Here is a 16,576-nt window from a genome sequence, read left to right on the forward strand (position 1 = left end):
GTGGCCCTGATCAATTCACTTCATTTCCTGGGGCTTCCGAGCCCTCCCCTGAAAACCAGGATGATGGGCCCTTGACTGCAGGACTGATGAAAAGGGCCAAGCACAGCACTGACACCTATTTGGGTTTAACAGCTCAAATTTTGTTGATTGAATAATGTCTTCCTTCAAGGTCTAAGTTGGGAACTTGGCTCTCATAAATGTGGACCCAAGATTTCCAGTCTCCTGTTCCAGAAAACATTGGACACATTCATTTATTTTCAGCTTCCTGTATTGTGTTGAACTTAACGGCTGATTTTATATATATATATATATATATATATATATATATATATATATAACTGAAAGTGAGGTGATTTGAAATGATTTTGTTCAATGGTTGTTGGAAATACATATAGTTTTATTTGTATTCATATTTTTCACCTTAACGTGACTGTTGTGGCCTCGAGCAGGCAGGGGCCAAATCTCATTTCTTTTGGGAATCTTCCCTCTCATGCCCAATTCCAGTTATTTCTCATTCCTGGGCACCAATAGATACTCAACAAATAACTGGGCTTGTCCAGTGAGAGGGAAAGGGGCTGATTCCAAGTGGTGAGAAAGAATGCTGAGCTCAGTTGTCCCATAGCAGTGCAATTCCTGGATAACAGAAGAATGGAAAAAATTGCCTACCAACCACTAGGTTTGGGGCCCTTTGCTAGAAGGCTTTTAGAATTCACTGGACTTGATCAGGAAGGTGTGCATCTGAGATGCTCAGAAACGAGCGCTTCTTAAGCCTGCAGCCGTCAGGGGGTTAAGGATTCTTCCAGCCAAGGGGCTTTCCAGAGATGGACAGAGGGAGATTTGACTATCTCTCTCCTTTCTCCTTCTCCCTTTCTTCTGTTAAACTATTTCCATCCTAAATGGTCACAGCAGTTAATCCCTAATGTAGAACTTTGGAAAAGACAGAAGTGTGTGAAAAAGCAGATGATAATCGTCACCCATCATCCCGCCACTCAGAGGCTCCAGCTTTCTCTTTATCTGAACAGACCAGGCAGGGTGTGGTCCAGTCCCTTATTCAACGGTCTCCATTTATTCTGCAAAGTCACAACAGCAAGGCTGTGACCGGCTCCTCCCTCACATTTGGAAGTTTCATGCAGGAATCGGTGAGTTTGGGCTCTGACTTACAGGGTAAAGCTTGGAGCACATGTTGTGCCACCCTTGTCTGGAGCTGATTTGTGGGGCTGGGGCCTGGGGCTTTCAGAGGCTGGCACCACCACGGGGCGGTGCTGTGCCCAGGGTAGCGGTGGGAGCATCCAGGAGATGACAACTTGCAGCATCTTTCCACTTAGGACTCAGGGTGCCGGGTGATACAGGCTGTCTGCTCCTGTCTGGACACCTCCCACTGAAGTGGCAGGAGACAGGTGTCCGCCTCTCCGTGGTGTGCCGGAGCTTAAACAGATTTTAACAAAAAGTCAGACAACTTGAGCACCTGTTACTCCCCTTCTAAACCTTTTGTTTCTTTTATAGTTACAAGGAACAACCCATAGAAATATGATTTCATACTCCAGTGATTACATATACCTGGTCTTCAAAGGGACAGGGAAGAAAATGACCTGTGATAGGGATTGTCTTTCATGATTTGCAATCCCCAGCTGCTCTCCTAGGATGGTGCATCCCAGAGTCTTTGCTAAGTAGGGTCAAGAGTGCGAGGATGCAAACTGGAGATGAGGAGAGAGAGCTCCAGTGCTCCAGTGGAGGGTCCTGGGGCAGGGGGAACAGGGGAAGGGCTGCCGGAGGGAAGAGGGGAGAGAAATGGACAAAGGGGCAGGGCTGAACTGTGGAGAGCCAAAGCAGCTGTGGCGCATGATGTATAATAGTGCTTTTCTCCTTTCTCCTCATAATTAATATTATATTGTGGAGTTGGATTTGGTAGTTTGAGAGTTGCAATCAGCTACTGGAATTCTGCTTCAAATAGGCAAGATGAATAGCTGCCAGAGAGGGCCCAGCATTTGGGTTATATAACAAAAGAACATTTTGTTTCAGAGGAGGTGATTTAGGCACTGGGGCATCTGTCATGCAGCCTCCATTAACACTCAGCTCCTTATCCTGAAATGGGCTGTCTCCCCACACTGTACCATGAGCTCCCCTCGGGCCTTACTCACTTCTGGGGCCCCAGGGCCGGGACAGGGCTGATTTGCCAAACCGGCCTAACTCCTCCCAGTTCAGTGTTCGTTGAGTTTTAGTTCATTTTATATTTATTCAGCACCTACCTGGCAACATGGGGAATAGAGAAATGCTGAAGACATAGGCATTGCCCAATAGGAGCTCATAGTAATAGATTGTTGCTGTTGGACTGTAAGTGGAATGAAAGAGGTGAGTAATGGTGATGTGAAAGCCTAAGGGACAGGGAAATGGGGGGAAGGCATCCGAGAGGACAAGACAACATGAACTGAAGGGAGAAGGCAAACAGCAAAGAGTGTTCTAGGCAGAGACAAGCATGAGCCATCTACAAGGTGGAACCGGCCTGGTGCCTTCTAGGTGCTGGGAATAGCCCTGGAGCCCCAGTGATAGGCAGGGAGGGTGGGGCGGGCACTGGGAGGCCCATGGGGCTTTTTGTGCCAGCTAAGAGCATGGACCCCATTCTATAGGGTGGCAGTCCTCAAGAAGGAGGGGCTGGCCAGAGCAAGAGAGGCACAGCCTCCTAGTCCCCTGGTTGGGATGGGTGGGTTTGAATTTCCAACATGGAGCATGTGTTTGGTTTGAAAAAGCAAATTCAGAGTTAATTTTTTTTATATTTGATCAATGTAAAAAGAATACTCATCATACCTGTCACTTGGTAATACAATCTCAATTTGACCAAAGTGTGACTAGAGGACCAGGAATTAGAAAAAAAGGTGAAGGAACACTGCCTCAGGTGATGAGAGGCACTGAGAGGCTTTTAGCAGGGCAGTGACAGGCATGGGCCAGATTTGCATTTTTAGAGCGGCAACTCTGGCTACTGACTGGACACAGGTATGAGAGAGGAAAGACTGGGCAGAGACCATGAAAGGGATGGAGAGGTGTGGGCTTGATTCAGGGCATGGTGCTCTGGATAGGAAGATATTTAAGACATAAAACCAGAGAACTTGGTGACAGAGTAGGTAGGCGTGCAGGGCGAACAGAGGGAGGACTCCAGGCTGCCTTCCGGGACCCTTGGTGAGGTGGCTGGCTGGGGGTGGGGGCGCAGAGAGGAGGGGCTGGCTGGGGAAGGGAGGCTCTGGCGCAGGGTTGGATGGAGTAATGGTCTGTTCAGACAGGTGGATTTCAAGGTGGTCATGGGATACCCTAGAGGCAAAGGCCCGGAGCGCCGTGACTTGTCCTGGTTCACAGTCTAGTGGATGGCCAAGCAGGGTTGGAGTCCCATATCCTAACTCTTCCGCCTCCCAGGTCCGCTTGACTGCACACTGAGAGCAGAGAGCAGGCGGCCAGAGGTGCCATGTGTCCCAGGAGGTATCAGATGCCCTGGGTGTTGATGCTGTTGTTCTTACTATATGGGGCACCCACCCCTGGCTTCTTAGCTCTGCCTACGAGGCCTGGGTGTCTGGAAGCTGGGACAAGCTAGGCCCTTGAAGCATGTGCTGGGGAAACCAAAGGCTGAATGGGTGATGATGCTGGCCTTGAGATCGCAGTAGTCTCAGTGGGTTGACAGACCAGGTTCCCCAGAGGCCCAACCAGAGGGCAACCCTGCCCAAGGTGCTGGACCCTCTTGAGTGGCCCTGGCATCAGGCCCCTTTCTCTTCCCTTTCCTTCATTAAGCCTTGCTGATCCCATGCCTGTCCTGACCCTGCTCAGCCTGACTCTGTGATCAGAGATTTGACAGTTTTGGTACCACAGGTGAAAGTTTTACAAATAAGGCATTTGCCTACAATCCCTCTCAGGACTATTTTCATTTTAATCAGGGGATAACCCCAGAAGCCAAGGAGTGGAGCTGTAATAGTGGAATTTCAACACCGAAGGAGATTGGGACGGGAATTATTATATACAGTGTGTACTTATCTGGGGGCCAGATGTCTGTCTTCTTACATGAATGGCACAAGTCCCTTCTGGGTGCTAAGGATTAATTTTCTCGGTGGACACAAGAAATAGCTCTGACTCAGGCAATTCAAACCTTAGCAGGTTTCGGGGTGGGGGTGGAGGTGGGGTCGGGGGTGCTGCTTGTCCTGGATGAGACAAGTATCCCTGGGTCTGAACCACAGTGCTCCAAGTGAAAATGGATAACTACCACTTGCCTTTTTATTAAACAAAACAAAACAAAACAAAACAAAACAAAACATTTCCATGATTAAGCCTTTGAGGCGCTTGGTCCCCAGTATTTTTTGGTGCAGCAACTCACCCTTGTTTGTAAGATATTAACCACTTTACATTCCTCCTTCAGTAGTACTGTATGGCCTGTTACCCAGGTATTAGCTGGGGGCCTTTCTTGGGTGAAAATGTCTCGAATCCACCAATTCCTGGCCCGGGCAACTCCAAAACCCTCCCACTCGCCTGGGGTGTGATGTTCTTCAGTCTTCTTCTGTCTCTTGGGCTGCATCCAAAAATCACTCACACCACATCTGTGAGTTTAGTAGCTGTTAGTGAAGTATTTTCGGGGAGTGGGGTGTGAGGAAGGCGTCATATCCCTTCTGGTCCAGCAGCTCTTGGCCCCGCTGGGTTCACATACTGTTCCCTCCACGGAGCAAAGCAGCCTGTCTCCTCTGGGCCTCGCTGGCTGACTAACACTCAGGAAAGGGGTTTTCCAATTCCTCTCTTTGAAAGGAATTTTGATGCCAGTTGTAAAGATAATGAAGCTCTGTTTACCTTTTCATAGACATAATTTGCTTTTAAAATAAAAATTCACTTCAAGTTCACTTTTAAGAATTTCCCAGCAGTCCTTAAAATAAATCAGCACCTAATGGTGCTATAGAAACAGGGTGCAGGAGTCTTGGCAGTGCAGACAGGAGCCTGACATTTGTCATGTTTGTGTTTTCCAGTTTCCACCCAGATGTCTGAAATCCTTTAGATGTGGACGGTGTCCCTGAGAACGGAGCAGGGTGCATAGACCAGACGCTGAGAAGAGGAAGCCTGGGACAAGGCCGGTCCAGCCTCCTGGTAATTCATCAGCAGTTTTTGGTGGTCATGTGAGGGGGGCACACTTTTTGGTTGGGTCCATCTCACCAGTGTGAGCTTCTAGGCACTCATCGTATGAACTCCCCCAGTCTTGCTCACTCAAGAGCTATGAATACTATGGAATCTGAAAGACCTTAGAGGTCACTAGTCCAACCCTCCAGCCGGGGTGGAAGCCCCTCTACTGCTTCCGTAGTCGTCGTCCCCCCCCCCATGCCGAGGAGAGAGCTCATCACCCAGAAGGCAGCCAGCCTGTCCCGCCTTCCTGTTACTGAGCAGCTCCTGCCAGTGGGAAGTTCTTCCTAGCACCCTCCACTAGATTCTGCCTGCCGGCAGCAACCTCTCGCTTTCCTGGTTCTGGCTCCTGAAACTCTAAGGAATCAGCCTAATCCCTCTCCCACATGGCAGCCCAACAGATATTTGGGGACAAGTGGAGTAGGGGAGTGCAGCATCTGAAGCCACAGACAGTCCTGGTTGAAATCCTGACTCCACCGTTAGCTGTGTGATCTTGGGCAAGCTAGTTCACCTCTCTGATTCAGTTTTTTTAACTGTAAAACTGGGACAACAATGTCTGCCTCATAGAGCGGTCCTGGGAATGAAAATAAATCGTGAATAGAAGTTGCCTGGTGTTGTTGCATCACCAATTCTCTGACACCAACTGGGTGTCCTACAATTCAGCCCAGTTCTGACACTAACCCAAGTCAATGGGCACACAAGTTGACCACCACAAGTTTAAGGGCAAGGTTGCCTACAAAACTGCCCTCACTTTAAAGGCCAGCTACAGTGGGGTCCCCAGGCCACCTGCACTTCTGACTGATTAGGATATAAATTTGGGGGTTCCCACATCCCCCCTCTAATTCACTAGAACGATCACAAAACTCAGTGAAGACACTGTAATTGTGATTACAGTTTTATTATAATATAAAAGATTCATCTCAAGAACAGCCAAACGGAAGCGACACATACGGCAGGGTCTGGGAGTGGGGAGGTATGGTGCGGAGCTTCAGGACCCTCCTTGTGGAATCCAGGTGTGTCATCATCCCAGCACAGCCATGTGCTCACCAATCAGGAACCTCCCCCGAGCCTCAGGTTTCGGAGATTTTTAACGGGGTGGCATGTTGGTGGGGAAGGGGCTTTATTAGTAGGCATAATTGTTTAAAGCATTTGCCACTTGATTGTGCTCAATCTCCAGCCCCTTTCCCTCTCCTCCTCCATGGTAGGGGGTGGGGCTAAGGTTGCAACCCTCCAATCATGTGCTTCGTCTTTCTTGGTGGCCAGTCCCTCCCTGGAAACTATTACCTACGGGCCTACCAGAAGTCACCTCATTAGCATAAGCTCGGGTTTGGTGAAAGGGGCTCATTAGGAATAACAGAAGACACTCCCAATGTCTTTTGGACATTTTAGAAATCCCAAGGGTTTTGAAGCTCTGTGCCAGGAACCAGGGGCGAAGACCAGATGTACTCTTTGTGACTTCACACCTGTGCCACAAGTGCTGGCCATCTCCGGTTCTCAGTAGCCTGCTTACCCTCTTTTCTGTGATCTCCAGGCTGACATGTTCCCACCCTCTGGTCAAAGAACTAGGCATTCTCAGTATTTTTCTGGGTGGTCTTCTTTTTGTACATATAGCTCAAGATCGAATTCATTTTCGGACTAAAACATGTAATTACAGTTATTTAGTGTGCGCCTGTTTACAACTGAATCGTACACCTCTCATTACTTGAGTTCTTAATGCTACGATGATTCTAGCTGCTACATGACACATAATGAGAGCAAATGCTTAATTAGCACTTGCTGTGCACCAGGCACTGTTGTAAGTACATACTGCACACACAGGAACTCATCTAATCCTCACGACAACCTGAAGAGGTAGTTAAATGTTATCCCCATTTTATATATGGGGAAACTGAGGCACAGAGAGTTTAGGTAATTTGCCCAAGATCGTACAGCTAGTAAGTGGCATAGCTGAGATTTGAACTCGTTGTCTTATTCCAGAGTCCATGCTTTTAACCACTATACCATGCTGCACACAACTTTGATCACCTATGAAATATTTTAGGAAGGGAAGGAAGGAGCACAAAAGGATGCCTCTGGTTCACAGAGCCACAGGGTTGGAGCAGGCTGCTGCTGTCACAGTGGGGGAGGTCAGGGCTTCCATTTCCTCTGCCTCTGGAGCGGCCCTCTGGGGCTGGGCTCTATCAAGTGAAGGCAGGCCTGGGGGCCTGGTGGTGTGGGCCCCTGTCTGTCAGGCCAGAACTTCTTCATTCCTGGTGCTTCAGGAAGGGGAGAGCTGCTTCAGAGCCTTCACAGACCCATTCCTGGGAAACGCAGCCCTCCAAGGGGAGAGGATCAGCCTTTTCCTGTGTGTTTGGAGAAGATTTAGGCCGGGAAGGCGCCGTGCCAGGCTGTGTGGGCCAATATCCAGGGCCAGAGAAGCTGAGGTGCAGGTAGTTCTGGAGCTGGTGGGACCTGGAGTTGTAAGGAACACGTGGGTCTCCAGGCTCACATCCAGGGCACTCATTGTGAGGGCTTTAAATGTTATGAAGTACAACCTCAACCACTCTAGCAACCTGGCAAATAGGCTTCAGAATATTTCTTTAAAGAATGTTTGTTTTGGGCGGCCACTCCCAGACTCCATCCCATGGACGTGACTGGTAAGGGTGGCACTAGTTGGGGGAGATCTGGTGAGGGCTTTCATAAGGAGGTGACTAGTTAGTGAAAGAATTGAGATCAGAGGTCATGGTTTGGTAAACTTGCAAAAGCATGTTTTGGAATTTACAGCACTATTGCTGTCCCAGGTCAAGGGTATGGTGGCTGGTGGTGGCACCATAGCATTAGAAATATGAGGCTTTGTGCCATCTTTGGCAGGCTTGCTAGAAATGGCTAATACCTGGAATGAATACCTCTCATTACCTGTTACAACCATTAATATCTAGCCAGTGGTAAAACCCTGGCTGCCCATTAGAATTGCTGAGGGAGTTTTTAAAAATCTTGATGTCCAAACTGATAACGTTAAAACCTTTGATATCAGTATTTTTTTATAGTTTCCCAGTGTGCACCCAAGGTCAGGAAACACTGCTCTAGGCCAAGGGTTCAGGCCATCAGTTGATTCTTGAGGGACCCTGTCCATGCGCCTTCCCTTGAACTTGCTATTTGCCCTTCCCCAAAAGGGATAAAATGACAAAAAGAAAGAAAGAAACGTTACCTGAGTGTTCTGGACTGATGGAGTGGACTCCCTTACCTAATGCATCATCCTTACCCACCCCACTCAGAGGAACTGCAAGGTGGAGGGTAGGGTCCTGACGGAACATGGAAGAAGAGGTCACAGACAGCTCACTGACAACAAGAATCAGCGTTACTAGCTAGCTGTCAGCAAGGCCTCTTTTGTAATGAGCTGCTGGCTGGAATGAAGGCTAAGGCTTGGGCTGAGGGGACTAACAGGATTAGCTGAGGGAGCAGAGCAGATCAGGACCAGGGAGGCTCTGAGAGAACAAAAGAGCACTCTACCTCCTGTGGAAGGAAAGCCCTGAAGGTCAAGTGAGGGAGGGGCAGGTGAAGGATGAAAGCCAGGTGTGCTGATCTCATGGCTTGCTCTTTTGTTAGTATCTCCCAACCTGTGTTCAAAAGCTAGGTTTTGTTAAATCAAGACACTTGCCTTCCTTCCCTGAGAAGGGAGTCTGCCAACAAAGAGAAGGCTAAAGCTTTGGAAGGCCCTCCCAGGTGAAGAGGTATAACTCACATTTGAGGGTCTAGCAGTGCTGACACGCAGGAAGGCTTGAGTGGCCAAAGCCCCATAGCTGGGAAGCGGAGGCAGGAACTTCAGATGTGCTCCAACATGGCAGTAGAAGACATTCCTTCATCTATCATTCAGGCATTTTAAAAAGCATGCTGGAGTAGAAAAAATATATCTTTTCCCCCGCCCAACTTTCCAAATGCTGCCCTAGTTCTCACTCCCGGAACCAGGTCTACATGGACTCTGGGCAGCTTGGCAACTTGGTGCCCTTCAAACAGTATTTATCATTTTGGTATTTCTCAATACTTATTTAGTTTGGTTTTGGAGAAATTAATTTTCCATTAATGAAAATTGCATACCTCTTTTAAACCTGGCATAAGTATCTGATTCTGCACTGAGACACGTTTTATAGGAACAGAGTCACCAATAATTCTTTTCCAGAGGCCAGAGCAAAGTCAAAGTTGTGCAGAAAAGCACTGTGCAAAGCGTTTCCCGTGTTTTACTACTTCCCGCTCTTCTTCCCATTTCCCACCATTTATTTTTTAGGAGGCTTCTTAGAAGCTTTTTACATTTTAGATGAAGTACTAATTCCCAGTAAATAGCTTTACACTGTGTAGATATGCATCACAGAAATGCTCAAAAAGGTCTGCAGGTCATGCTTGTACTGGGAGAACGGTCTACTTCAACCCGAGGGTGGTCTTTTAAGCCTGGAGGGTCAGGGAAGGGTGGAGGACCCTGAACCTGCGACATGTTTTCGTTTAGTACGGTGGTCCGTTAGCGCCCCCTATAGGTCAGCAGCTGCCAGCGCTCGGCCCTGGAATCCGCGGCTCCGTTTACATCCTCCTGGGAATAGCCACAATTCCCCTGTGAATTCAGTCCCTCCGCTTTAGGACACGTGTACCCCGACTGGGAGCACCAACCTGTCCGCCCCTCGTCCCTTCTCTGCAGGGTTCCAGGAGTGGATTGTAAACCCATCAGAACAATGAGTGAGGAGACTGTGCCCGAGGCCGCCTCCCCGCCACCTCCGCAGGGGCGGCAGTACTTCGACCGATTCTCTGAGGACGACCCTGAGTACATGCGCCTTCGCAACCGTGCGGCGGACCTGCGGCAGGACTTCAACCTGATGGAGCAGAAGAAGCGCGTCACCATGATCCTGCAGAGCCCCGTGAGTGGGGTCTGACCCAGACGGGGCGGGGCGGGGAGGGGCTAGGCGAAGAGGGGCGGTGTTGACTCATCTGGGTGAACTTGAATGATGACTCCTCTTCTACTCGGTACTAGCGAGAGCCCACTGAGCCAGATGGGGGTAACGTGGGAGTTTGCTTCTCTCTCTAGTCACTGGTGGAGGGCAAAACCTGGTTTATGTGCAGGCGGTTTGGCTCGGTAGTGGGAGGGGGTGGGTCTAAGAGACAGGAGCCCCACCTCAGTTTCCTGTACCCCTTCGGAGCCTCCGTTTCCAGTCTTCTCTTCCCCCCTCGCTAAAAAGCTGTAACAACGAACAGATTCGTGTAAATCGAAGGCCAGCAGGGGGCGCCACGTGGAAGTTTTGGGGCTCTCTGAACACCACGAAGAGCTCACTGTTGGGGCAATAAGGCTGACATGCATGAGGCAGCGGTGAAGAGAGCCTGGAAACCCCAGGAGGTGGGGGGAGTGGAGGGGACAGGGGTCCGGGAAAGGAGGGCATGTCAGGATCACGCTACCACGGCTCCAGACTTGAGGTTAGTGGGTCCCTGGCTTTCATGGACACAGAGCTCAGCCTTGAGGCAAGTGGTGCATTTAGAAGGACAGAGGGTGGGTCTAATTGGACCCCGGAAGTAGAAGTGTGATGCAGGCCCTTGGGCAGGGAGGGAGGAAGAGCAATGTGGATAGAATCAATGGGAGTTTCAGGGCGTAGAGCTGGGGGGTCCTCAGGAAACAGGGAGTAATTCTAAGGGCTGGGAAGCCCAGGGATGGAGCTGGCATCTCCAGGCGCTTGCCAGGATGGGCTCTGCCTCACTTCCCACGTTGGGGAGCCAGGGCATTACATGGACCATGTGTGACCCTGGCTGACAGCTCACAGGGAATCCTCAGGCCTCACAGAGGAGCATTGAGGGATGGGCCTGAGGTCTTGGTGACAGGTGACACTGTTGGGGAGCCTGAAGGAATATGGCAGGTGCTAAAAGCATTGGAGTGATAGGAAAACCCTAGAGTATGACTAGGAGGGATGGCAGGTGTGGTAGGAGAATTGGCCAACCCAAGTTTATGGGCCTGAAAGGATGGGACTCTCTTCTCAAGCAGGAGATGGGATGGAAAGAGCTCAGGCTGCTTCTGTCTTTTTATAGATTCACCAACATCTAAGTAGCTTTTGTTTCCTCCTGAGGGTTCCCCACGGCCACATGGTGGGCAGGCATGCTTTGTTCGTAGCCTGATGGTCTGAAAAGCCAGGCTTAGAGAGTGGTAGGACATCGGAAGTGGAGGCGACCTCGGAGGTCATCAAATCTTTCTGAAACTGAGGAAACTGAGGTTCAGAAGAGCCATAGGCATGGCTACTGGACAGGGAATATGGCACACGTTTTCATTCAGTTCTGCTTTTGAAAATGTCTCAATTACTGGAATGAAGTCCTGCCATGTCTGATGGGGGAATGGGTTTTGACTATCACTTAGACACAGGGAGGACCTGGAATCTGGACTACTTCCCACAGGGCAAAGGGAACAGGAGCCATTCCCAGCATCTCCTTGTTGCTCCCCAAACTGCTAGAGCAACATCGCAACGGAATTGCCCAATGTCCTCTGGGGCCCAGGGATCCCAAGTGTGGCCCTGGCCTAGCTGTCCCAGGAGCGGGGTGGGCATTTGGAAGAGGGGCCCTCGGTCGCTCGCATGAGATGCACTGGAGGGACCAGCACCTTGGGGCCTTCAGTCTTTCAGGGAGGAGCTGGAAGGCCTCATCCAGGAGCAGATGAAAAAGGGGAACAACTCCTCCAACATCTGGGCCCTGCGGCAGATCGCGGACTTCATGGCCAGCACCTCCCACGCAGTCTTCCCAACATCTTCCATGAGTACGTGGGGAGCTGGGGAGCTGCCAGGAGCAGAGGGTGGGGGGAAGTGGGGTGGAGAGAGAGGAAGTGGGGTGGGGTAGAGAGGAAGGAGCAGCAAGAAGCAGCTTGGTTGCCAGGCTACGGAGTGAGTGCCGCAGTTGCATTAGCAGACCTGGGGGAGCTGAGCAGCCTCCAGAGAGGTACCTGCTTAAATTTGCTTCTGATGCTGCTGTGATTTAAAGACTCACAGGAGAATTATCCCTGATGCCCGGAAATAGGAAGGGGGTGGTGGTGACTCAAGGGAGAACTTGATTCTGGTTCTTCTGGGGGTGGGGACAGGGTAACACTGTGTCACTGCTCTGAGAGGCAAGGCAGCTCATGTAAGACCTCCCACCCCCCACCGCCCCCGCCTTATCAGTGGTTTAGCATGAAGGGAAGAGCTTTGCAATTCAGGGGTCCTTACATGGCCTCTGCTTGAAGGCCTAGGAGTCGAGAATGGAGAGTGAGGATTCTGCTCCCTGATAACTCTAGCTAAGGGTATAGAACCAAAGAATTTCTTCGTGTTAGTGGTGTCCCCTGACTCAGGCTGTTCTTCCTTCAATCCCCTGGAGCCACTCCCTTGGAGATGTTGTGGGGGGATAGGAGGAGGTCGTTGAAGCCAGTGTCTCTAGGCCCCACTGGACAGGCCAACCTGACTCTATAGACCAAGGCCAAGAGCAAGGCTGGGCACAAACCCATCTTCCTGGGCTCTGAGGCTCTGCCCATAACCTTTAAGAAACACACATCAAAAAATACTTCTCAACAAGATGAATACAAGATTATGGTGGAAAATCAGGAAACTATTCAAGAGCGGGAAATCACTATACTGTGTTCTTACAACCAAGAAATTACTATTATCAATATTTTGATACCTTTTCAGCCTTTTTCTCTTAACATATATAGATTATACAAACAAAAATGAAATCACATTATCTCTACACATTTAATAGCCTTAACATGTCTTGACTAACTTTTCACATAATAAAAATAGGTTCTATAATATAATTTTGGGTGGATGTACGCAATTCTATGGCATGGCTGAATATGCCATAGTTTAATCAATCTCCTATTTTTGGATTTTTAGGTTGTTTCTACTTTTTGCTATTATGAACAACAGTGCAATAAACTTTCCTGTACATAACTCTGTGATTACGTCCATGACTATTTTAAGATAAATCACTAGAAGTAGAATTGCTAGATTGAAGTATATGCATCTTTTATAGACTTGAGTGCATAATGTCAAATTACCCTGGAGAAAGGTGGAACCAATTTACGTTCCCACTAGCCACACACTAAAGTGCCCATTTCTTCCACCCTGATCCGTAGTATGTGTTATCATTTGTTTCTTCCTCGTGATTTGATAGGCAACAAAAAGTACTTTATTTGTGTTTTAATGTGCAGTTACTGCTGAGGTTGGATATATTTTCATATGTCTTTGTTGGACATGACTTTATTTTTGTAGTAAATTGCCTATCATGTTCTTTGCCAGTGTTCCTACTTGTGTATTTTTTCCTTACAGATTTTCAAATCTTTATAAAGTAAGACTATGTCCCTATTATATGTCAAATATATTGCAGTTTCTTGTTTGCCTTTTAATTTTATGTTTTTGCCTTGTCGAATTCTTTAATTCTTTAATGCACGTAGTTGAATCCATTGCTATTTTCCTTGTGTTCTGCTTTTGATTGCATGTTTAGAAACATGTTCTCCATGGTTTATCATCTGAAAAAAATACCCACAATTATTCATTTGCCAAATATTCTCAACTATTTGTACAAGTTTATTCTTTAAAATACTTTAGAAGTATTTTATCAAGTCTCTTCATCTACCTCAAAAAATTCCTTTTGGGATTTTGATTGGGATTACATTAAATGGATAGATTAATTTGGTGGAGAATCTATAAATTTACAATTTTATATTAGAATGTAAGTTCCACAGGGGAAAGAGTATTTGTATGTTTTGTTCTCTGCTATATCCTGGACTTAAGATATAGTGTGTACTGGACTTAGGAAAGTGTCTGGCACATGGTAAGTACATAAGAAGTATTTGCTTGAATGAATTTTAAATCTTTTCAGAAATGATGTAGTTCTATTGATTTAATTCTTCCTTAATGTTCATCAGAAAAGTTTAGGAGTTATTTTCATATAGTCCCAACTAATTTATTGTTATGTTTATCCTGGAAATGTTATGTAACTTTGTAATTTTAAATGATTCTTTCTCTATTCAATTTTCTTTATGTTTTTTTGCTGTCATCTGGGGGAAATCATTGGATATATATGTTTAAACTAGCCTCTTGTCATACTCTTAAATTCTAATATCTTCTCAGTTAATTATTTTGGTTTCATATATAGAAAAATCACACAATTTGCACATAATAGTCATTTTTGCTTCCTTCATTCCAACATTTACTCTTTGGTTTATTTTTCCAGTTTTCTCATTGTATCTGTGAGAACTCTCAGAACAATGTTTAATAATAGATTAGAGAGTAAGCATCCTGGTCTTGTTTCTGACTTTAATGGAAATTCTTTTACCACAAGAGTTTGAGATAGTTATTCTTTATCATGTTGAGGAAATACCTTTTTATTCTAGTTCGATATGGCTTTTTTCTCAGCAATGGATGTTGAATTTTATAAAGTGCATTTTGGGCATTTATTGATTTTTCTTTCCTTGAACTATTGATGTGATAAGTTATATTAATAGATTTCTGAATATTGAATTCTTTTTTCATTCCTGAAATAAATCATTCCTGGTCTTGATACATTCTTTTAAAAGTACTCTTCTGTATTTGATGAGCTAGACTTTTATGAAGGATTTTTGGATCCATATTCACATATGAGATTGGTCAGCAGTTAGTTCACTATTTGGGCAATCTTTATTTTCTTTGCCCTAATGGAGTTTAAATAAGATAAGAGTTTTTTAACTCTGGTTTTTTAAGATTTATTATTCACTTGTAAAGCCATCTAGGTCTGGAGTTTTTTTTTTAAAGCTTTATTGTGTTTGTCCAGAACCCATCAGCTCCAAGTCAAGTCGTTGTTTTCAATTTAGTTGTGGAGGGCGCAGTTGAGCTCCAAGTCAAGTCATTGTTTTCAATCTAGTTGTGGAGGGTGCAGCTCACTGGCCCATGTGGGAATCGAACCGGCAACCTTGGTGTTATGAGCCCGTGCTCTAACCACCTGAGCCAACTGGCCACCCCCTGGAATATTTTGTTTTAAAGATTTTTATTGGGGAATTGGGGGGATGGGAACAGTGCTGGGGAATTGGGGGAAGGGGAACACACAAGTTGCTGTCGTTTTTTGGTTCTTCAATCTAGTTGTGGAGGACGTTGCTTCACTGGCCCAAGTTGGCACCATCATTGCGCTCTTCCCGGGCGATGCAGATCAGTTGCCGGCTTCTGAACGGCCGCTCACTGCAGCTGCTGGCCGCTCACGCTGGCTGCTGGCTACACACAGTAGCCCATGGCAACCCACTGCCACGGGGGCTGCACCTCATGCCGTCGCCGGAGACTTATGGCAGCCCAGCTCCAGGTTGAGCTGTTGTTCAGCATCTTAGCTGTAGAGGGCAGTGTCACTGGCCCTCACATGTGGGATCCGAACCGGGGCCCTCTGGCATCCCAAGCCAGCTCTTAACCAATGCGCCACTCGGCCGGCCCCCCCTGGAATATTTTTGATAAACATTTCTTTCTCAGTTTCATCTGGGATTTTTAAAAAACTTATTTAGGTGGTTCCTGAGCAATTTTTGATCATATATTTTGTATAAAGTAATTCATTTTTTGGAGCTTTTCAAAATTATTAGAGTGATTTACAATATTATTTAATCATTTAAACTTGCTGCTGTGAATAAGATGACCTCCGGTTCCTATACCTGCTGTGTGTTTTCCCACTTTCTCTTTATTGGCCAATCCAGATGTTAGTTTATTCATGATCTCTCCACATAAGCCACTTCTTGGATTTACCTATTGGGTCTACGAATTTTCTTATTGACAACTTATTGCTTTTGTTTTTATATTCATTAAAAATTCTTTTCCATAACTTTTTTTTCTTTCTTGTTTTTGTTTATATTTTTTCTGGAGAAGAATAAAATGGATGATTTCTTTTCATATTTAATTCAATAATAAAGACATTTAAACCTATGATTTTTTTTCTCTGAGTATAAGTTTGGTCTTATCCCATGAATTTTGACCTAGTATTTCTTTTATTGCTAATTTCTATATAGGAGGTCACTATTTTGATTTTATTTTTATTCTAAGAGCTATCTGGGAGTGTATTTTCTCACTTTCAAATGGTTGAGTTTGTTTTCTTTTAAAGATTTGTTGGTAATATTTAATTTTATTACATTATGCTTAGAAAATGTGACCTATTTAATGTCTGTGTTGGGGATTTATTGAGATTTTCTTTGTGGCCTAGTAATATCATTTAAAAGTGATATATGTGGGGATGAGGGAGAAGGGGAAGGGATTAGACAGCATAAATAGTTAACTATAGTATTCCCACAGGGATATGAAGGACAGTTCGAGAAATATAATTAATAATGTTGTAAATATTTTGTAGGGTGTCAGATGGTCACATGTCTTGCTAGGGAGACCGTGTCATGGATGGGGTAGAGGCTTGATCACTGCACTGTACACCTGAAGCTGATGTTGTATAATATTGTATGTCAACTATAAGTGAATATATATATATA

At 46.4% G+C, this 16,576-nt stretch overlaps 1 protein-coding gene across 6 annotated transcripts in view; it reads left to right on the plus strand.

The window, feature by feature from the left end:
* The window catches only part of ADD2 (adducin 2), a 103,728-nt gene that overhangs the window by 48,912 nt on the left and 38,240 nt on the right, over positions 1–16,576 (plus strand). For 5 of the 6 annotated variants that reach the window (XM_019647679.1, XM_019647677.1, XM_019647678.1 and 2 more), the window contains 3 exons: positions 4,986–5,103; positions 9,797–10,013; positions 11,743–11,881. In XM_019647679.1, coding sequence (XP_019503224.1) covers positions 9,831–10,013; positions 11,743–11,881 — 322 coding nt within the window. In that variant the 5' untranslated portion in view covers positions 4,986–5,103; positions 9,797–9,830. Of the gene's footprint in view, positions 1–1,052; positions 1,140–4,985; positions 5,104–9,796; positions 10,014–11,742; positions 11,882–16,576 lie in introns of those variants that run through there. The other variant, XM_019647676.1, reaches the window with a different exon arrangement.

Source organism: Hipposideros armiger, unplaced genomic scaffold (assembly GCF_001890085.2).
Source record: "Hipposideros armiger isolate ML-2016 unplaced genomic scaffold, ASM189008v1 scaffold_114, whole genome shotgun sequence".
Taxonomy (NCBI): domain Eukaryota; kingdom Metazoa; phylum Chordata; class Mammalia; order Chiroptera; family Hipposideridae; genus Hipposideros; species Hipposideros armiger.